This window comes from Myiozetetes cayanensis, unplaced genomic scaffold, assembly GCF_022539395.1.
Source record: "Myiozetetes cayanensis isolate MyiCay16 unplaced genomic scaffold, myiCay2020 scf18, whole genome shotgun sequence".
Lineage (NCBI taxonomy): Eukaryota > Metazoa > Chordata > Aves > Passeriformes > Tyrannidae > Myiozetetes > Myiozetetes cayanensis.
The window spans coordinates 10489599-10512381 of NW_026087389.1; the positions used below are offsets into that span (position 1 = coordinate 10489599).

Sequence of the window (22783 nt, forward strand, 5' to 3'; positions counted from 1 at the left end):
ACCCAAGGTTAACCCACCTCACCCTGCTTAAAGAATTTGAGCAGGGAAATCTAGGAATTCAGTTTCTCACAGGGCTCCCAAAAAGACCTAACACAACTGCAGGCCATCTGCCAGAAATAGATCTGCATCAAATAGATCCTGTCAGTGACATTGCTCTTAACACATCTCATTTTATAACTTTAAAATGCTGTGCAAACAGCAACTAATCCTCTCACTCATGCAATATAAGCTTATCCTCGGAGACTTTAAGTAACCAACTCAGTCACACCACAGATGCAACACAAAGCAGAGCTCTAACCTCTGCCGTCACTGCCCAGATAACAAACCCAAGTACAAGGCACAAACACATTTTAAAAGTCTGCATTTCCTGCTGATTGAGGTCAGGATCAGCGAGGTGAACTTCAGCCCCTGCAGAGTGCAAACTAAATTAAATGTGAACATCTCAACAGCAGAATCTGAGGCTTCCTAATTTAGAAACTCAGCTCCTTTACTAAGAGCGAGAGACAAACAGGAGCCTGAAGGGAAGGGGCTGTTTAATGATGGTTCATCCAATGTGGGAGGCAGCTGGCCTGCTTCCCAAGCTTTTTTCCCTCCACCTCCCTGGCCCAGCAGAGACCTTCAGTGTTATGGAGATGCCAATCTGGCAGTCAAGGAGTACCTTTCATCACCTTTGAGAGCAATAATCCTTCTAAACCTTATCCCTCTGGTGGAAGGAGGAAAGGGATTGGCAGAGGTCACTAAAATTGACATTCAAGAGCAATAAAAATGTAATGGGGAGATGAGGACTGTAATTGAAAGCCTGGAAAGGGCCAGAGCAAGGGGAAGAGTATTAATTTTTAGAGATGTTTGCTCCAGGGAAAAAATGGGGCCTCTTATTTTGGGGAAAGAGAGTAGGAAAACCTCATGTCCCACAGGGCATGCAATTATCTTGTCAAGGGGGACGGGTGGGTAGAGGAACAGAATGAATTAGGCTGAGGTAAGTTGTGGCTGCAGATGGATGGAACAGTGCATAGTGAAGTCTTTGCTTCCCAGCCTGCCTGCTGGTATCACTACCCAGGAAAGTCGGGATGGAAGGAGCAGACACATCACCTGACAACAAACCTGGTTGATACAGTCCCAGCACACGGTTTTAACCACAAGGGTGTAGATGTTACATGATGATTTTTCTTCCTGCTTGAGGTGAGTGAGGAAAAGAGAGGTAGGTGAAAAACGCCAGATGAAACCAATCCTTCCCACCCCCACCAGTTCTTTCCTTTTCTTTCCTCTTTCCCCTAGCAGTGCACCATGCCAGCCCATGACTTCCACTCCATCACCATCTGCAACAGTTCAGACACCAGTGCTCTAAATTGCCCTCCACCCACACACCACGCAAGCCCCAAGTCAGAGCATGTCCAAGGGAAGATTATGTAAGGAAAAGTCAGTGCCAGGTTTCCAAGTCACCTTTTTACAAGGCAAGAAGGTAGAGAACCAGACCAGCATGTACACACAACCAGCAGCCTCTGCTAAAAGCAAATAGGAACAACAGTGCAAGTGCTACTTGAAGGGATTTCTTGTCAAGACACTCACAGGTTCACAAACCTCAGTTCTCAGTCCACTTAGTTACAACTTACATGTGCCTGCAGTTGGCAGGCACAGAGCAGCAGCAGAAACAGAGAGGTCAAACTGATCAGCAGGGTGTAGTTGGAAAGGGAGACAAAGTGAATTCCTTATAGGTCATGGTAAATACAAAATGCCCCTACTCTTATATTTCATTTAAAAAAAAAGAAAAAAAAAAAAAAAAAAAAAAGACTGCAGTAAGTAATTTTTATCCAAGTTAACTAAAGAAATAGCACTTCTGTCCTTTCAGTGGACAAAACAGAGCTGCCAAATGTTGACAAACCTTGTTTATTACAAATGAAAACTTCCAAAATCTCCTTTTTTTTAAAAGGCTTTTACTGTTTAGAAGTCAGAAATAGACTTTTTAGATTTTTACCACTGTTAACATCCAGAATGTAGGTGCTGTCAGAGTGGCAAATTGTTTAAAGAAAAGCTAGTAAAAAATATTGTAGCTCAAAAAAACCTCCAAACTTGGCTATCTACTTGAACCTCTAGTTAGAGAGTCATTCTTTTCTTCCCTATCCAGATACATCTGCTGCAGACACTTACACAGCTGGTTTCAGTAATTTGATCCTTTCTCCCCATGCAGAGCAAGGGCCACAAAGCACCCACCAGCACGACAGTCATGTTTGCTGGTGCAGAGGAACCACCAGTAGCCCAGCAGATCAGTGACACTGGCTCTGCAAAATAAGCAAATCTTATTTTCTATAGTGCCTTGCAGTTAGCAAGCAGACAATCAGTGCTGCCTGCCAAACATCTTGTCATTCTAACACTTCTGAGCCAGCATAGTTCCTGTTTTTGCTATGCAAAGAAGTTATCTCAAGGGATGGTCACTATTTTTAGGGGCAACACTGGAAAATATGAAACTCAGCTCCAAATTGTGAGCTCACACACCTTAATGGAGGTGAAGATATTCCATCACACACTCACCATGTATTGACAATTAAAAAGGAGTTCTAAGTCTGTCTCTTCATTTACTTGAATTACAACCTGGAGAATAAAACACATAATGTTGCAAACTCAAAAAACATCGTTTGCTTCATTAGATCCACTATCTATTTTTAGTTAAAATGCTTGATCCTTCCTTCCTCTGCTGTTCTCACCGCTTCTAAGGCACATCCAGGAATTTTTCCCTTGCCAATATTTGGGGGAGGCCTGACAAGCACAAGGTTTAAAGGTGTAGGAACTCCATTTTAAAGCTAACCAACCCCTTCTATTTTTCAATTTTCTTCCAGTATGAGATGTGTTGAAAAAGGTAAACACTTCAAGACTTTGTCAAAAGCAGCTCTGAGGGATTTGTGAGAACCTGAAGCTTTTAACAGTTCAGTTACACAGGAAAAGTCTTTCATGTCTATTTCTGTAATTTCAATGCTTATTACAGAATATTCAGCTCCCCTTTTTGTCTCTGACTTGCCCCCACAGCTTTTGCACAGGCCAACAGGCTGCTTGTGTTACTCAAGGCAAATTACAGTGCTCAAAATATAATTAAAACTCATGCTATGAGGAAAGCCATCTACTAATTTGATGATTAAGTGTTTTCCATGTTTACAATAACTATAATCATAACCACTCCTGGACCTGGAATGGATAAATTTCACCAGTAAGTTAAAAACCCACATAGTTTTGCTGTTTATCCACTCTTTCAAGAGCTTCAGTCCAGATACAGAGTGCCACAATTATCAGTGATCTAGACAAAACAGCTAAAAGCAGATTCAGTCACAACTGAGCATTTTCAGATGAAAACTATAAAAGGTTCCTGGCATTACAGCATGAATAAACACCAGAGTATTTTCAGGACATTCTTTCAGAATTTAGTGAACGTCTAAGACAACAGAAGTGTAAACACACCATTTTGCCTTTAATGCCACTGCTGGAACATCCTTACCTCTCAAACTCAGGGTATTTACTTGGTTGTTAAAAGTTCTGCTTCTCAGATTGTATCTTCTTCTCCAACACCTACTGTCCAGCTTAAAATTTTGGCTTTGAACTCTCTTGTTGTCATAGGACATTTTATTTTACACAAGTGACATGTTCACTTCCTCTTGCTATTAGCAACTTACCGTGTATTTTAACTGGAGAGTTTAAAGCTTAAAAGACTAATTGCACAAAGTTCTCAATGCCATCACTCTAAGCGTCACCTAGAGCTGACAGCTTGGGCAAGCTTGACACAAGGAACATCTGCAATTAGTACACTGTTAGAGATATGCAAGTGGTAATTATTGATCAATTAACATGAACCTGCAAATCAAATATGAATTTGAAATAAAACTCAATTAGTGCTTACTAATAGCAAATTCAGGACTTAATCATTCATCAACTTGGCTTCCTTCTTCACTCCCTTCCAGCTGGGTTACACCAGGTAAACTTTGCCATTCTGGGTCAGTTTTTCCTGATATAAAGCCTTCTGAACACTTCACTGTTTACTAAGTTTCATTTCAGCCATTTAGATTTCACAGTCTCCATCATATTACCTGCTCCCAGCTGTCCACCCTCATCCACACTCACCTCCCCTGACTTTTTACAACCGCTCAGATGAGCCTTTGATTCATCCACTGCAACTCAGTTTTACATTATTGTTGCACCTACTTCACTCCAAACTATAACACCTGACGCATTGAGGCAAACTTTCAGACACACATTTTGGCAGTACCACTCTCAAGGGTCACTGCTGCAGAAGTGACAGCAAGCATGTGGCTCTAGCAAATATGAGACCAGAACGAGTAACTCCCCAAAGCTCTGCAGCAAAGTAAGAGCTCTGCAGCAAAGCTCAGCAGCTCAGTGTCTCCACAGTCAAGTGAAAGTGTTTTTCAGTACTACAGGGCCCCCCCAGCAAAACCCTAGTCTCCAGGAGTTATTAAATTTGAACACCAGCAAGAGTTGTTGCTAACAATCTAACTAGATTCTACTGAGCGTCTCTGAGCTGTGTTATAGTTAAACGCTATAACATAGGTATTTAAGATCTTCTGGAATATACAAAGTGGTATAAAATTGTTCTCTTAGTCTGAGCAGAGAGAATTCTGTACACCAAAATAGAAGTATGTTGGATTTCTTGAGCAAGCCTCCAGGTGTGACAAAACAACTTGTTTCTCCATTTAAAAGATTACAGCATGCACAGCTCTAGAGAGGTTTTAATACTGTATGGGATAAACAACATAATTGAAGTACAATAAAATCTCAGGCAACATAAACCATGAGGTCAGACACCACACAGTGTGTTGTATGCATTGTTTATTGAACTTCAAATTCCATGGTACATCACAGATTAAATAGTTAAAAACTGTTTACTATCATACAATGCTCAGAATAGTCTTTCAAAACATCCCTTTGAACAAAACTAAGAGCCAGATTCAAGCACAATTCCCCCAGAACAGTATGCTAGGGATGGAAGAAAGCTTCAGAGTACTGACTGTACACAACACTACACAAAGCACACCAGGTCATTGCTCTGTGCTGCCACACATGATTCAGAGAGCAGTTCTAGGCAATGCTTACTACCATCATGGGCAGGCACCTACTTTATTAGTGGGGCAGAGTCTGCTCCCCTCAAGACTTCAGTACTCCACTTCAGAGCACAGACTTATAGTTGTGGGTTCTGTAAGGTTTAAAGTTACAGAGCTGAAACCAGACTTGGTCAAATTGCAAGGTCTTGCGCTTATGCTCTTCAACCCTGACACCCAGGATGCCTGCAACTTAAATTTTTATTTTAAAGACATGTCAGCACCTGAGGTCAAACAACTATGAATGTGAACAATAGCAATGTCTCATTTTACTTTGAAGTTTTAGCCTGGTTGAGGTGGGAGACTAGTGCTTGAACTGCACTGCACAACACTGCATTCTACTTGCGCCATCTCGCCTCAACTGAATATACAACTAAGTATAACAAAATTCATCAAAAAGATAAATCAGTCAACTGTAAACTGTTGGCAAGAATCATTCAATTATGTATTTTTTCTTCTATTTCAAGCATTTGTACAAGACACTGGAACCTAGAAGCATCAGCTTTAATTTGTGCAATTTAAGGATTTCCTTCAGGAGGAGTTCAGTCATGTGACTAGAGGGAGGATCTCCCAACCTTGCCTGGAGCCATCAGTCGTAGCTCACCTCACGAGAAGGTTCCGAGCTAGAACGTCAAAAATGCACCACAGTGCTAATTCCAAGCAAAGCCAGGATTTACAGTCCAAGATTTTCCTGCTGTATTACTGTTTCCATGTGCAACACAACTTACTGAGGAAGGCTCTCAAAGGCACCACTCCCAGCTGCAGCACATACAGTGGTACTGATGCACACGTTTACTTTGCTGCTAAGCAGTTGGATGTGTTAGAGCTTCCCCAGAACCAAGTGTGAACAACATGGAAACATGTAAAACAGCAGGTTTAACCTCAGCAGCCCTTCTGACTGATGTCTTGTCCAGAGGCCTTTGTAATATCCATCGTAGTGAACACCTGTAACAGATCAAGAGAACAGCTTGTTTACTGTTGCCTGCATTATCATCCACATGGAGATTGATCTCCTCTTGTAAAGTAACAATACTACATTTCTTTGAACTGTTACAACAGAGAACAGGTTGCAGTGCACAACTAACACGTTTTCTATCACGTGTCAGTATCTTGACGGTTAGGAGTCAAAAAAATACTAAATAAATCTCAAAATACAATGTAGTAGTCTTTCCTTGCATCTAAGTAAAGTGGTCTTCAACAGCAAGTTTTAAATCAAGCTGTGCCTTGCCCCTTCCTTACCTCTGCACAAGTAGGATGGATACCAATTGTTTCATCAAGCTGCTCTTTGGTGAGACCACATTTTATTGCAGCAGCAAAACCTTGGGTCACTTCACCAGCATTAGGCCCAAGAACATGAAGTCCTATCACACGATTCTTTACAACACATGAGAGGAAAACATGAGTTAGTACAAGGCAAAGTGCAACAAAAGCTCTAGTGTGTAACTCCCACTACACTAGAAATGTGTGTTATGCAAGCAAGTCAACAGCAGAGTCTTTAACTACTTCAAATGAAGCAGATCTGCAGTTCTTTCCAGTCCAGTGTAGCAGAATGAAACAAGCTTTAAAATGATTACTCAGCACTAATTCAAAGACACTGCATAAAACTAAATACATTCTAGTTTTATAAGTTGTTTTTATGATTTATAGATATACAGTATCTTTAGTACATTCAGATTTAATATTATTTTTCTATGTTGAAATTAGGTCAGATAGAGGATCTGTTTATACTGGTTGTTAAAAAAATCTGATACTAGAGCTTTCACTGGCTGTTCCTCCATCCCTAAGCAGTTAACAAGAGAAAAAAAGAAAACATAGGGTTGAACTCTGTCTTTAGTCAGATCTAGAGTGATGGCAGTAGGCTACAAGTTAAAAATGGGTGTGGTTTGTTTCAATTTGTTTCCTTAATTGTTTATCAAGAGGGATACAAGCTGTGTTTTAAAACATTTTCCCAGGATGTTCCTACACCTTCAGAGATACCCTAGCACAAGTCTGGTCATGATTTGCAAGACAGGATACAAATTCCTCAAAATGAGTGACTTTAATACACTATTTACCTTACATTCTCCTCAGGCATCCTAGGAAAAAAGCCTTTCACATAAAATGTAAATCAAGTCCCTCCTTCCACTGCATTATTTTGCCACAACAAGAACCTGCTAATCACTGAAAATTCCTGTATCTCATCAGTTTTCAAGGACCAACCACATGTTTCCCAAGTTTCTATGAAACATGCAAAACTGCACTTCTCAAGGGACAAAAACCACAAGGTCCAGAAATCTAAAGCAAAACACCAGGTGGCACAGTTACTCAAACCCATTTAGAAGAAAAACCTCTGGCAAATTTCTTTACAAATCTATCAAATAGGAATTCAGGATGAAGTTTCATAATGTATAAAGCCACCACTTGCTCAAATAGCTGCTAAACAAAAAAACCCAAAACACAAAAAAACCCCATCCAAAACCCCAAACAAAACCATCAGCTCCCTCCACATTGATTAGCCCATTTGAAACAAATGCTTATTTTAACAGACTGGGTAGAGCTGGCCTCAGGCAGGCTGAATAAAAGATCTTAGTCTTTTGGTCTGTCTAAAAAATTTCAATACACTCAGCATATCCACTCCAGCCTGCTACTTACATTGTCCTGTTTATTGCAGATAATCTTTGCATAACAGGTATTGTTATCTCTGCCTGGTACTGTCCATTCAAGTGGCCAGAACAAAGTGTGATAAACCTGGGAGAATGACAAGAAAAAGAGCATTAGAATTTCACAAATTAATTCAGTCAGACGTAATTGTAATTTTTACTACCTTTATAAATAGGTGGTTTGACGTTTACCCCACTAAATGTTTATTATTTAAATAATAAATAGACAAGACAGTGATTTCTGTTTCACCCAGCCCACAGAGGCCATCCTCCAAAAGTCAGCAGAAGACTTGACTCAAACCATGCATCCCTGTTTAAATACTTGATTAAAACAGCAACAAATACACAGCATTTAAGACTGTACTTTTAGAAAGAGAAGTGCAAAGTTAATATCCAGTCACTGTAAGTTTAAACCTCTTCAGCAAAACAGTTAACAGCAGGGGCTAAATAATGCCAAGTGATTTCAAACACGTAAAGAGTTAAACACAAGGCATGCAAGCAGTTTTAATGAAACTCCCCAGGGAGGTGCAGAAGCCAGAAATTACTGAAAAACATGGAAGTTATGCCCAACACTCTTACAGCCATATGATAAGGCCAGGAAAAAACTGATACCCATTTCTGAACCAGTAGAAAATAGTCAGCTCACCTCAGGAGTTTGGTACACTTCAGCAGAAAGTCTTTAATTCATGACAACAAATAACAGTTTTGCAACCCAGGTTTGGCCCCCTGAGGTCCGATGCTTTTCAGCTGCCTGCAAACAGCTACGAGCAATTCTAACGGTATTAAGTCCAGTATCTTATTAGCCAGATGAAAACACTGCCAAAACAGTTCTACCTATCTTGCTAACCTGCTAATCTTGTTTTAACACTATGCCTTGAGAGTAAAGCAGCAAGGCCCAAGAAAAACACTCTCAAGCTACAAGTTAAATGACTCTTGAGTGCTCCTACCTCCAAGTTTTGCTTTCCATATTCTTCTATGGCTCTTTCTTCAGGAAACCCACAGCTGCCATACTCTAAAGGAGTAAACACTGTCGTTGGTACGTTGATATAGTCACACTAAAAACAAAAAATCATATTTAGACTATACAAGTTCTATACATTTCACAACAGAAAGAGTTGTATTAGCAACTCTTTTTTTCTTTTTTACAAAACATTTGCAGAGCCCACAGACAAGTGGAGAAATCAGCTCACACTACCGCAATTTTGAGGCAAAAATAGAAATAAGTTGAAGATGTATGCTCATAGCTTTACCTTTCTGGAACTACCCCCATACAGCCTGCGGGCCAGCAGTCTCCCTGCCTGAATGGCAACTGGGGTAAGTTCAAGCTTTCCATCCAAGATATCCCCAATAGCATAAACATAAGGCACATTGGTTTGTTCTTCATCATTTACAGGTACTTTCCCATTCCTTTAAAACAGACAGAACAAAATTCAGTATCACAACCCTCCTCAGAGCTCCGCAAAAAGACAGAGGGGAGAAGCTCTGCAACAAAGGTGTTAGGCTAACTACTGAGTACATTATATTGAATATGCTTATGCCTTTTTTCACTTCAAAAAATCTTAAAGGTTCACATAAATGCCAGGTATAACAGCATTTAAAAATAAATAAATAAATCAATCCATCAGTACCACTAGGTATTGTTAAAGAGTTAAAAAATCCTTACATTCAGTGGTTTAAGGGAGTTGAGCAATACTCACTTCTCATTGATTTTGACACCAATCGTCTCTAAACCAATATTTCTGGTACATGCATCACGACCAATGGCTATCAAAACCTAAAAACAAAACCCAAAATTAAATACAATAACTTTATGCAAGAGAAGCATAACATAACACTTCCTTTGGTCTTCTGCTGAAAAAACTGAAGCACATGAATGAAGTGACTGTCTCAAAATTTTTTTTAGGATCCACTAACAGTTCAGTCTTTCCCATGTGCAACTTGTTTCAGAGATGCAACAAACAGCAAAACAGTACTTTCAGAACAAAACCAGAAGCAACTGTTCATATGAACTGAATTCCAGGCACAAAGTTCCACCCATTCTGCTGACAGGGTTCAACTGAAGATGAATATTGAATTTTCAACATTTTTTTTTACACCAGTAATTTAGATTTTTCAAGCAGAATTTCCCTTTAAAAGTTGTTCAAGAAAAAAAGTACTTTTCACATGTATCTTTATTCAGTTATTTCAAATCCAGAAATGCTTACAGTGTTATATTCTCCTTCAAAGATTTCCTGTCCCTCAGTAGACTTTGCCGTCACTTTCAGCCTTCCCGGCATGCCTTGCTCCAGCTGCTCAACCTGTGCAAATTATCGTAAGATTAGAATGACCCAAAGAGCAGAGATCATTTACACTGTCACTTCAAGCTTTGACCCACTAATCTATCACTCAACAGTAAAACAGCTTAGCCTCATAAAACATTTACTTCTGCAGAGAGCCAAAGCCTTCCCAGACAACACCTGCATTTTACATGTGCTGTTCAAAGTAACCTTGTGTGGAGAGAAGAAACCTAAAGAAAGCACTTGCCTGAACAGGTACAAACTTCTTGACAAACTTCACGCCGTGTGTTTCCATGTGAGCCCCTACTTTCTCAGCCATTTCTTGGTCAAAGCCCCGCAGAAGGATGGAACGCACCATCACCGTGACATCGAGGCCTAGACCAGCAAGAAATCCTGCACACTCCAGAGCCACATAGGAAGCACCCACAACTAGAGTTTTGCCAGGACAGTAAGGCAGGGAGAAGAGGTCATCACTGGAAAGAGGAAGTGTAAGTTACGAGGTTGTTCCAACACAAGCTTGTTTGACAAAGTTCAGTCTATTATACCTTGTTATCTCACCTTGTAATACAGAATTCTTTATCTCCAGGGATACCCAGATATCTAGGCCTTTCTCCTGTTGCCAGGACAAAAGTCTCTGCTGTGTGATAGGTTACTTGTCCTTTTCTATTAGTTGCCTGTTGATAAAGATGCAGTTAGAGAGTCCTTTTCATAGGTTTTAAAATAAAATCTATGTTTAAGAATCAAGAACAAGTGGTTTGAAACAAGATCTAATGCATTTAGAGATGCCACGCAGGTGACTGAAGAACAACAGGTTTAAATAACAGACTATCAGGCTTTTCTCACATTAGAGCACTTAAAGTCACTTACTCTTTGAATCCTGCCCATTTCAACTACTCATTTATATTGAACTATTTGTAACAACTTCACTTTCAGGTTATAAAAAGCCACAACCAATTAAGACCCTCTCTGCCGCCCCTCCCCCCCAATAAAAGGCCAACACAAGACTAATGGTAGAATAATATCAATTAGCTCTTAGGCTAATGTGGAAATTAAAAAATTAAACTAGCTGAATGATTTCAGAGAGCCTAAGATCCAACCTTAAGTGAATTCAAACTAATTTAACCTCTAGACACTCTTGGTCTTTCTCTCCCAAAATCTCACCTTCATTCTTGCTCTAGTTGGAAGATACCAACTCAGATAAAGGGAAACTTCCCCCCCACATTGAGTCAACAGATAATTCAGGTTGGAAAAGATCTCAGGAGGTCATTGAGTCCAATCTCCTGCTGGAAGTCTTTCTGTTCTACTTCATTTATTGATTAAGAACACTTAAGTAGATGACCTGCATGCCTGGACACTACAACAGTTGGTACATGAGGTACGCTGAACACACTATTATCTTTCACTGCTGGTCTTTGGGTTTGAAACACACGTAGCTCACCCTTCATATTGAAAACAGACAATTACACCCACTGAATGTGACAGCTGCCTTCAATATGCACTTTTCTAGGTTAACCTTGCTACATTATGATCACTTACAGCAAGATTGCCAGCACATGCTTTGTCTTGCAAAACTGACAGTTTAATTTGTATGCTGATACAGCATAAGGTTCCAGCAGTGCTGTTATGCAAGTGCTTAATCTGAATTTAATTTCAATAGTTTTTATGCTTTAGTATGAAGGTTTTCCAAGTTGCAAAATCATCCAGCTAAAGCTTTTTTTTTTTTTCCCTCCTCACTCAGGCTGCTGAACTCAGTCTTGAAGTTAGAGACTGAGACCACCTTACTCTATTCTATTCACAGGTTTACAGATATCCACATTACTCTTATGTAACAGTTACTAGGTTTGCAGACACCGTGGAACGTACTAAAGTACAATAATTATTTAAATCTATAACTTATTTCACAAATGAGCTTTTAACTTCAGTTGACCTAAGCTGGCAATGTTAAGGTGAAGTCTCTTCTGTGCTGGATTTTAAAAGGCAGTTTTAGAACACGAGTTTTCCCTCCCAACTAAGCCTTTTAAATGCAGTGCATACCTTAATTTTGTGTGGTTCGACGAATTCTCCATAAGAATTGAGGTATGTCACAGACTTTTCTCTCAAGGACACTCGATAGCCCCAGTTTAAAGAACCAATGTAGTTCTGAATTGCTTCTACCATGATCTCCCAGTTGTGTTTAACTGAAATAAGACATTAATTTCATATTTAAAGAAATAAAAGTGCAATGGACCCTTTAAAAAAACCTTATTCACTATACATCATGCTAAGAAAACATCATTATCAATAATGAGGATAATTATTAAGGTCTTGTTCTACTATGCTAATATTTACTTGACTTGTTACTATCTGAAATAAGCCCATTCTAGAAGTTCTTTCATTTATTTCAGATAATATAGGGAGCAAAACACAATTAACTTTCAACCCTAAAGGTTTTTATGACTCAAGAAGGAGGATGCCTTCTGATCCACCTAAGAAAACTACTGAACTCTGCTTCTAATTTACTGAGTCCAAAGTGCAAGAACAGTCTTGAGCTCAGCATCTCATCTGTATGGTTTTGGGTTGTCCTCCCTGTTCTTACTAACCTTGTTCTTCATACTGCCACCCGTATTTCCTTGAATCTTGGAGTGCCTGGCCCAGAAGTGCTGCTTGATGCATTAGCTTCTTAGGAATGCAACCTACATTTACACATGTGCCACCAAGTCCTAAGATGGAAAGAACCACGTTATTATTTCCATAAACAAGACATTTATGCTTTTCTTATTATGTGCTTTATATAATCACCCATATATCAGTTGGTGAAGTTTGCTGTAGTCACGCAAGTAACATGACATTTCTGTTGCAAGAGACATTTTAAAATACAATGAACACACTAAGCTTTGTAAGTTTGTATTCAATTTAAGAAGTGAGTAGACTCACTGAACCAAGATGGGCACAGTGTATCTTAAACACAGACCCAGGTTATCTATTCCACAGTGCTTAAGATTTTGGTCAGGTTGGCAAGTAAGCAAGGTAAAAAGCCCTGAGTTCCTAGAGTTCAGTATCACCTATCATGAGGAATTTGAAACACGCATGTGTTTGAAATACTAGCTACAAAAGCACATATATTTCTCAACTCAATAAAATGTCACCAATTTCCTTACTCATTCTCAACTGCCACTATCACTTACAAGGTCAGACAGCAGCTGTCTTCAGTTATGGAAAGATGAGACATATACAGGCACTGTTCTCAAGGCACTTGTCCACAAAATAGAACCAGTGCACACACACTACCCAGACACTTTTTGAAAGTGACCAAAACTAGAACATTTGACAGAGTTAGCAATGCACAAAACAGCAATAACTGTCCAGAATAGCAGTAGAAATGCCAGCAAAACATCTCCTTTTGTTATCTGTTTACCAGAATTACAGGAATTTAGCCTCAATTTCTAAGAACACAAATCTGTAATATATAACATCTCATAATGTATCACTGGTACTCAAGTATCATAAAATACATAACAGAAGTTTACCCCACGAGGTTCCAAGAGGTGTTGGAACAACATAATCCAATACCATTACTTTCTTTCCCAAGGCAGCAGCTTCCTATAAAAGATGGAGAAGACCAATCAGCATTACTCAACCAAGAAGGCCTGTCCAGTCATTTATGTTCATGATGCACTTAGCACTAATAGAAGGCTTCTTTACTACCTTTACTAGTTAGTCTCATTACCATATATGGCTCTTCTATCTCCTTCACTAGACAAAAATTGAAGTCCCTCAAAAACTATTACTTTCTTCCAAACTTTGAATGTCTGCTTACATGTTCAATGCTGCATTCAGATCATCCTACGCTGTCAAAACCCATGAACTGAAAAAGGTAAGAAATGGACTTATGAGCCTGTGATACTCTTCTGCCTCACATGAAGAAATATTTTCGCTGTTAGGTCTCCTTTTCCCTTAGAGGGGCAGGACTGACCTGGCATGTTCATGGATGAGAAAAAAAAAGTGACAGCTGAAAGCACTTCATTTCAGATGACTGATGATTCTGTATCCTAAAGTGTTAAAAGTCTTCAAGAGTAGCCTTTAAGTTTTCTAGATTACTGTTTGGAAGCATTAAAGTGCCTGCGTATTACACATGAAGAGGTACTTAAATATTTGGTTCCACCCTCAGTCAGAAAACTAAAACCTATTATTATGATCAAGACCTGAACAGACATTGGCTAGAAACTGGTCCACACAGACCATTATCTCCTGAGTGAGCACCACTACTGGTTCATTAATTAACAAGTTGAATAATAATACTCATCAAAATATAGACTGTTTTATAGTAATATAATTGAGAGAGTAGCTTTTGAAGAAGTTTTACATACAACCTGCTCTCTAATGAAATATTCATGTCTTACCTTGGAACATGCAAGTCCACCTGAGCCACCACCAATAATAATAAGGTCATATTCATAGGGTTCTGTATCTTTGCTATCCCCAAGAAGTTTCTGCAGTGATCCATCCTGATAAGCCTGAGAGGGAAAAAAAAAATCAAATTAGCACACGCATTTCTGAGCAAACAGCAACTGAGTCACATTGCCTCCTCTGACCTAGAACACCCAGTACAATATGTCACACAAAATTTAATTATGATCAAATAGCAAATTCACTCAGTCTTGTCTACTTCCATCTAATTTTAAAGTCAAGTTACCTGGTACGTTGCATCACAGCCACCTATGTGAGTTCCATTGACAAATACATTAGGCACTGTCCTCTGATTTGTTAACTCTGCCAACACTTGCTGAATACTGGCCCCATCATCTAAGAAAAAAAGAAACAGGTACATTACAAACAATTTCAGGAAGAGAGCTTTTAAAACAATCTGAAGTATTAAGGGTTTGGACTGTGATACACCCCAGGCCTGCCAAGAAAACAATTCTATTATAAACATCACATCTGAGGTTTCCTGAACATAAGCAAGTCTTCAGAAACTACTTCTCAAAGCAGCATGCTTAAATACAGAGGTTAAACTGGTGTTTCAAACCATAATTCTACAGAATGAAGTTGAAGTAATGAGTTTAGTCCTTGTATTTCCTGGATTCTTATCAGTCTCTTCCTGACAGAGCCACAATTGGTACTACACAAAAATTCTTTCCCAGATATCTCAGGAGATCACACAGACAGCTTTTCTTTCATGAGAGCTGTCTGGTTTTGGAGTATGTTCTGTATCCGTGCACATAATTCTGCCCAGCAGCTCCGTACTATGAGAACACAGAAATGAGAAGTATGAGCATGCTTTTTTACTTACCCTAAAGCTACCTTGAAACTTTTTCTACCCACCACAATGCCTTAAACTTTCCAGTTTTAAAATTATTGCTTGACCTGACCTGTCATCTGAATCATTAGTACCTAGACACAGGCTCAATTTGGATGTCCTAACAGTAAATGTGGGAATAAGCATTTACAGTAATCACTTTGACTAAAATCTTTTTATTCCAAGACCTTGTCTATTTCATATCAGTAATCTGAGAAATTGCAAGGGAAATACATTATTAAGTAGGAGCAATTCCAGGGAAAAAAAATAAAAAAGAAAGGGCTGTGCATTGTACTTTGCATATCTTGGGCTATAATTAGTTCACAGTACCACAACTTAGATAAAATGTAAAAACTATGAAGTGATGAATAAATACATACATTTCTCCCAGGTATTGCTGAGATAAAAAACACTTCAAGAAGACATTAGAACTTAAAAAAAAATTGGAAACTTAAGTTTTATACAGAAAAAAAATTGATAATATATATTCAACAGCTTACGAACAGTGCAACTTAAGGTTTATTAAGAATCATGCAAGAAACTACTTGTTCCTAAAACTACATTAAAACCTACATGCACTACGTACATATATGCATAAGGCACTGCACACGTCCTAAAACTAAAGCACCTTGGACTTTAAAAAAACCCCACCTCAAACTAGAAGCAGTCAAGGTTCCTGGAATTTACCCTTCGTTCCAGTGACTCAGCAACTTTCCCAATGAAGGTCACCCACATACCAAGTCAAACATTAACGACTCATCTAAAGCCACAAGAGAACCAGAAGTAGGAAATAACACCACAGGCTTTTTCCCAAAAGACAGTGCTCCTTGCTAGAGAAATCAGACCTCACATCCTCTATCAGTTGCTCATTTTTACAGAGGCAAAACCTTCAGTCCTATTAAAAACACATCCTTTTTTAAAATCCACATTGAAGACTAATTACTTGTATCTCTGCACATATTAAAGTGTATTTTAATTGGTTTTGTATATCCTCCAACTAGTTCAAGATAGCTTAAGGAATCATGCCCAGTCATCCATTTTTTAGTTACATTAAACAGCACATGATGGATTTTCTTTCTCCCACTTACCAGTCACATCAAGCTCCAAAGCATAGTATTCCACACGCATCGAGCGGAAGAGTTCCTTCACCTGCAACACAAACAGACACGAGGGCAGTGCAAAGCTGGCTCAATATCTGACACTCAGCTCAGGGTAAAACCTGATATACACAGGGAACCTCTCAGTCTCAGTTACTACGCTCTGAGGGCTGGGTTCTACGCAGCTTTGCTGAAGTTTCCTGTAACTTCTGTGTTTTGCACTTAAAGCCGGGCTAGTTGACCTTCCGAGACAAGTTTCATTATCTGAAGAAAAAGTTTCTACATACAATTTCCTTAGCTGCAGACTCCTGCATCCCTGACATACCAAAAGCCATGGAAGTGGCTGCCATATAGAAAAACAACAAGGTTCCTTGGGAGTAATAGGGGAAAAAAAGAAAGCAAAAGAAGGGAGTAGAGGATGACATGCAAAACAAAACACTCTCAAGAAAATAAAAAACCCCACATCTGTCATTACAAAAAGCTGCAGAAAATAGTAATACTTTTCAAGTGTACTCAGCTGGGTGTTTTTCTAACCTCAGTTCTGGATGGACAGAGTGTACCATTACCAGATTCAAACCAGGCAGCCTTTTAGAAATGAGATTTTTACAGTAGCATTATTTATTAAACTGCCAGTATTCAAACTGTGAACCATCTTTCCAGATGGACAGTGCCATACCTCATGGCACAGGATGTAGTATTACATACAGCAGTATTTATTCCTTTGAAATATAATTTGCAGACATGTCCATGCAAATAAATATCTTAAGACTATGCATTAAAAAAATAAATCTACTTTAATCATAACTATTTGGATGTGAAAACAGCTCTAGCAAGAATCACTAAATGCCTGTGTGATGGATCCACTTGCCAGCATGGAGTCTGAACATTTTACAACCAGCTTTCTGACGAACCTCAAATTTACTGACATCGCTACATTAAGAGTACGTTGAGTCACAAGATTATTAGAGTGAGTTTAAAGATGTCAAGCACATGATGAATAAAAATGTTTTAAATGTTGCTGTGATCCATGTTGTTACTACACTGAAGACTGAGTATTCCAGTGCTCTCTGACGAAGTTTCAGCTTTATGCAAAATGGAAGATTTTGTATTCTGTACCAACTACATGGTGAGCTTCTTACCATATCATGCATCAACCATAACATACAAAAATAAGCTCTGCCTGTATAATTAACTGTATTAGTTCTACAATTATAGAATAATTGAAGTTGTAAGGGACCTTTGCAGGTCATCTGTGCCAACTCCCTGCTCAAAGCAGAGCCAAAATGTGAACGCTGATCACATTGCTCAAGCACTGTCCTCTCATTCTGAACATCCACAAGGATGGAGACACTAGAACACCTCTGGGCTGGTTCAGTGTTTGACCATCCTCACAGGAAAGAACTTTGATCTCATTGGATTATCTCTCACTGCAACTTCTGTTTATTGGCCCTTATCCTTTCACTCCTCAACTCTGAGAAGAGTCTGGTCATCTTGACAGCTGAGGACAGTAACTAAAATCCTTCCTCAACCTTCTTACGGTTCAACAAACTAAGCTCCTCCTTCACACATCCAGTGTGTGAGACACTTAGTCCTCTACCCATTTAGGTGACCTAAAAACTTTGGTCCTAAGCTCCCCATTACCTTCAGGTTTGCTTCCTGGAATAATTATAGCTACAGGCTGAATGAAAGAGAAACAGCAGTGCAACTGCTCCAGACCTCCTGCTCTGCATCTGCTGTTATTAAGCCCAAGTTGAATGCCATGAAAGATCTAAAAAGCAGAGCTTAAAGAGATTACTACTAGGATGTGGTAAGTTAAGAATCTGGAGGGAAGTCACAAAATTAGCTACTTGGCTGCTGGTCTAGTTTGCAGCAAAGCAGCAGAGTAACAGGCAAGATTTCATTAGTTTGTTTTTGGTTCTTTGTTTGTTTGTTTGTTTAAAAATCTTTACCAAAACATTGCAACAGCAGCTGGTAAGGGGGAGGATAGGACAGAACATCAGTAGAATAAGAAAGCATTAGGCCACCTTTATTCTCTACTGAAGATATGTAGTGAAGAGAAAAAAAAATCAAATGTCAGCATCCTAATTAGAAGTAGCTACTGCACTTTATACTTATGAACACTTTATACTTATGCTAATGAAACTGAAAGAAAGAACAGTAACAAGCATATGAGCAGTTACAAAATCTTCAATGTAGGCAAGAGATAATAGATTACTTCAGTTTGGAAAAGGAAATGATTAGGAGTAGAAAGATAACATACACTAATCATGAGTAATATCTAGATAACGTGAACAGGAAATGATTTCTCAGAAATACTCACTGGAGCACTCAGCAACAACTGCATTTACCAGAAAACAATTCTGAAATGAAAAGGAAGTAAACCTCCCTGTGGAACGTAACCAGAGAACTTACTCCCAACTGACATTGTAAAAGGTAAGAGCCAAAATTAAAAGATCAAAGGAGCTATTAGACCAAATAATGAAAAAAAAAAAATCCACTGAAAACTTTTAACTCAATAAAACTAATACAAACTCAGGTCAAGAAATTCCTGAGTCACACAGTGCTGGAAACTCCAGCAGCATACTGGCAGATTTTCTTCCATATAGCCCAATTCTAAAACTATAATTTCTCCAAGTGTCTGGAATGAGACACTAGGTTGCATACAACCATTTGATTCCCTTCTCACCAATGCAATGGCTCATCTACCTACTAAACTCCTCTAGTTTTCACAAAAAGTGATAGCCTAGAAACTCTTCCAAATATTATTAAACAGTAGGTAATTTCTCTGAAACTGAGAATTGGTCTAACTTTAGAAAACTCTTCCTGGAGATGCTGTCACTAGGGTAGCTCAGCAGGTTTGAAAAAAGCTTCGTACCATAAAAGTAGTAATGGTATGTCCTAAGTCTGCTGTTTCACATATTAGCTAACATTCCATAATAGCTACAGCTGAATTGACCAGAACCCCGTAAGGACTGAGAACATGATCAGTAATAGCATAAAATATCACTAAAATAAACAGCAACTTCTATGTAATCACAGTTGTTGCTCCTAAAATTTCGACATATCACAGTGTTCAGACTTGCCATTTTTTCATGCTAAAAAATCCCTGTGTTTTCTTTATGCATTTCTACCTTGCTTAGTATCTTTTCTGGATGCTAAGAAATTAAAGAACAGCAAAGCTGTTATGATAAGCAAGCAATTCTACCACCATCCCCCCTACACCACTGTCTCCTTAAAGCAATTGAACAACAAATTGCATTTGCAGAAGAACAACTGCACAATTGCCAAGTCATGCTACTAGCTAAACTAAATACAATCAACTATTAATTCACCTACAGAATTTATTTGCAGGGCTGTTTCTGAAGAAAAGCATAACCTTAATTTTCTGCCAGCACAGGTACCTCCATCTGAAATAACAAATTCTTTCCATCCCCCAAATTAGGTCCTTTTTAGAGCATCAGCGTTCGCTGCACTTATGCTAATCATCTTCAGTTTTTCAATTAATCCTACCAAAAGCACATTGCTAACAGCCATCCTCAGTAAAAGACAGACACAATGCACACTATTCATATCTGTCTTTAAGAACTCAGAACTATGTGATTACAGGCTAAGCACCCAAGCTGTAACTACACTTTCAAATTATATCCACTTCATTAATTCTACAGACTTGATCAGCTAGCAAGAATGCTGTGTTACCCATTGTTTTCCCATTCCTTTCACTAATTTCTAACTCTTCAATGGGAGTTGTTAATACCCATAATGCTGCAGATATTTCTGTTTTATCACTTGATGTCTCATGTGAGGCTTCCTTCTCTCAAACTTTCTTCTTCTAATTCTCTGTCTGCAATCTACACCTCTGCTACAAGCTTTCTTCATTATATTACCTTTCTCTTCCACTCCAAACAGGAAAATAAGCCAAGGAAATCTGCTTGCTAGAGTAATCAGCTCCTCTTCACCCAGCCCCATTTGTCATCTGTTCCTTCTGAAAAATTCATACAGGGTCTTTCAACTCCACCTCCTAGAAAAGGCCATGAGAGAGGGCCCTCCTACTCCCAATGTTCATTCTTCCCCTTTGCAAGACAATAAAGATAATATTCCTCATATCTGACTGCTTCCCTGAAGCAAATAATCCTGCCTAATGGAGAAGGCCTGAAGAAACACAGGAAAAAACAATCTGGAATTTAATTAGTACAATCAAGTGCTTTTCCCCTCCTTGAGCTCATTGCCTTAGTCTAGACCTACAGCAACACCATGAACAGACAAAGGAAAAAGGCACAAGGCTTAAAAAGTTACTCTGCCATTGCATGATCTCAAAACCATTGGACTGAGTGTCAGGAGCATCAAGACTTGCAGTCATGATCAGTAAAAGCAAACAGGGCAATACAGACAAGAACAACTAAGTATTTCTAAAGTCCTCAAGAAGAGGATTTCTCCACAACAGAAGGTAACATTTTTGTCAACTGGACTAGACTGGAGCAAGACTCCAACCCTTCATTTACCAAAACTTCCACTGAATAAATTGTTAAGTAAATTTTAGAAGTATTTGAGTAATGTGCTGTACTATCTACCAAAACATAGTTAGAGAGGAGGCGTTGGTTTTGTCTATCCTCTCATACACAGAAGCTTCCTTTCCCAAAACCTCAATTAAGTTTTAAGTGAGATACAATATACTCATATAAGTTTTTTACAAGAGGGTCATAACATCTCCTCCCCCACAAGAGCTTCCGGAACTAAACCCAACCTACACGTGGGAGTGAGGCTTCAGAGTATTTTCCTGGTTGTCAGTTCCATTGAGGAACACCAGAACTCTATCCCACAGTTCCAATTATGTTTTTCCACCACGGCCACATGAAATATGGCAGTGTGGGCTTTAACTAAAACTTCATAACACGCTCTTTGTAAACATCTAAGAATCCCAATGCCTACAAACACCCACATTCTGTATGGTCCGTCCAGTGTACTGGTATTGTAAAATTCTAATGAAGGCCTGGGGTTTTTTTTTTAATGACTCTGGCTCAGTAGTTACAGCCACTCTGTGATACCGATGCACAACCAGAGCTAAAAAGGTATTTTTCTCTAAAAATCACAATTAACCAAGAGTGTCTTTAAAACAAACAAACAAAAAAACCAAACAAAACCACACACCCACATTATAGAGAGAATTTAGAACTTAAACTTTCTATAGAGTCAACCCTTTCCCTGAAATTTAGAAAGAGCAGAAAACTTAACCCTCCCCTGGGACGCCGCTTTGTCCAAGCTGAATGCCAACGTGGTACCCAAACTTCCAGGGAGAAAGGAACGCATCCACCACACTGAGCCTCGAGCAGCAGCTACAGAAGCTGATCAGAACTCTCCACACATCCCATCTACCCGCGTGGCAAAGGGAAAAGAACCACCAAGGACGCCCGTTCGGATCTCTGCCTCGTTTCACGCCCGGTACGTGGTTTCCAAGGGCTGGCACGTGGTGCTCCAGAGGGATGGGCACAGCGCTCCAAACCCTATCCCCACACCGCCTGAGCTCAGCCCCGCTCCCCTGCGCCCTTCCCTGCCCGGGGCAGAGGTGTCCCGACGAACCCCCCGCCGCCGCCTCACCTTGTTGCAGTACGGGCAGTAGCTCTTGCTGAAGATCATGACGCGGTGGGAGGCGATGAGGGTCCGCACGCGGAGCTTCAGCCCGTCCCAGTCGGGGAGCGGGGTCTGTCCGGGCGGCGGGGCCATGGCGGGGCCGGCTCGGGCGGGCAGCGGCGGCGCCTTCCCCGCGGCGGCCGCGATGACCCTCGGCCGCGACCCGCCCCTTCCGCGCCGGGCGGCGCGACGGGCCGGGCCGGCCCACCCGCAGGGAGCGGGGGAGAGCAACACGCCGAGAAGGGCTTTCCTCCCCCCTGCCTTTCAGCCACATTCTCTATGGGTCGTTGTAAAGTAATAAAAGTAATTTTTTAACAGAAGAAGAAGCGCTACCACTCCCCTAAAGGCGCCGTAGAGACTGATAAACTTGCGCTGTTTAAGCCGCCCTCCCCTCTGCAACGAATGGGATGAGCCAGCGGTGGGGGAGGCGGGAGCGCGCATGAGCGGCGCGGGCGCGCGGCCCCGGCGGCGAGAGGGCAGTGCTGGGCTGGGCCCGGGGCGGGGCCGGGCGGGGCGGCCGCGGCTCCGGGAGCTTAATGCTTAATGTGTCTGCGGGGTTGTGGAGAGGGGTCAGTGCCAGCGGGGACAGCCGGGAGCTGGGGCTGGCACGGGGGTCATTCTTTCCCCCATCACGGACCCACCGGCCCCGATCGCCCCGTGGAACAATTGATCGCCTCGGGGCCACCGGGCTTGTCCTCCTTCGGTGCCCTATGAATTAGGGCGAAGTCTGGGAGATAAAAACTACTTTTTATAAGGAGGGAGGAGCGTCCCTCGTCTG

General features: G+C 40.3%; 1 protein-coding gene across 1 annotated transcript; it reads right to left on the bottom strand.

Moving 5' to 3' along the window:
• Window positions 1-4807: 4807 nt before the first annotated feature.
• TXNRD3 (thioredoxin reductase 3) lies at window positions 4808-22168 on the bottom strand. Its single transcript, XM_050312901.1, has 16 exons — window positions 21973-22168; window positions 16372-16432; window positions 14681-14790; window positions 14388-14501; window positions 13515-13587; window positions 12588-12707; window positions 12043-12185; window positions 10567-10682; window positions 10256-10481; window positions 9937-10029; window positions 9430-9506; window positions 8983-9139; window positions 8680-8787; window positions 7725-7820; window positions 6333-6467; window positions 4808-6038 (listed from the first exon to the last, which is right to left on the bottom strand). The coding sequence occupies exons 1-16, from the start codon at window positions 22096-22098 to the stop codon at window positions 5976-5978; spliced, it is 1818 nt and encodes a 605-aa protein (XP_050168858.1). The 5' UTR covers window positions 22099-22168; the 3' UTR covers window positions 4808-5975.
• Between the last annotated feature and the right edge of the window lie 615 nt (window positions 22169-22783).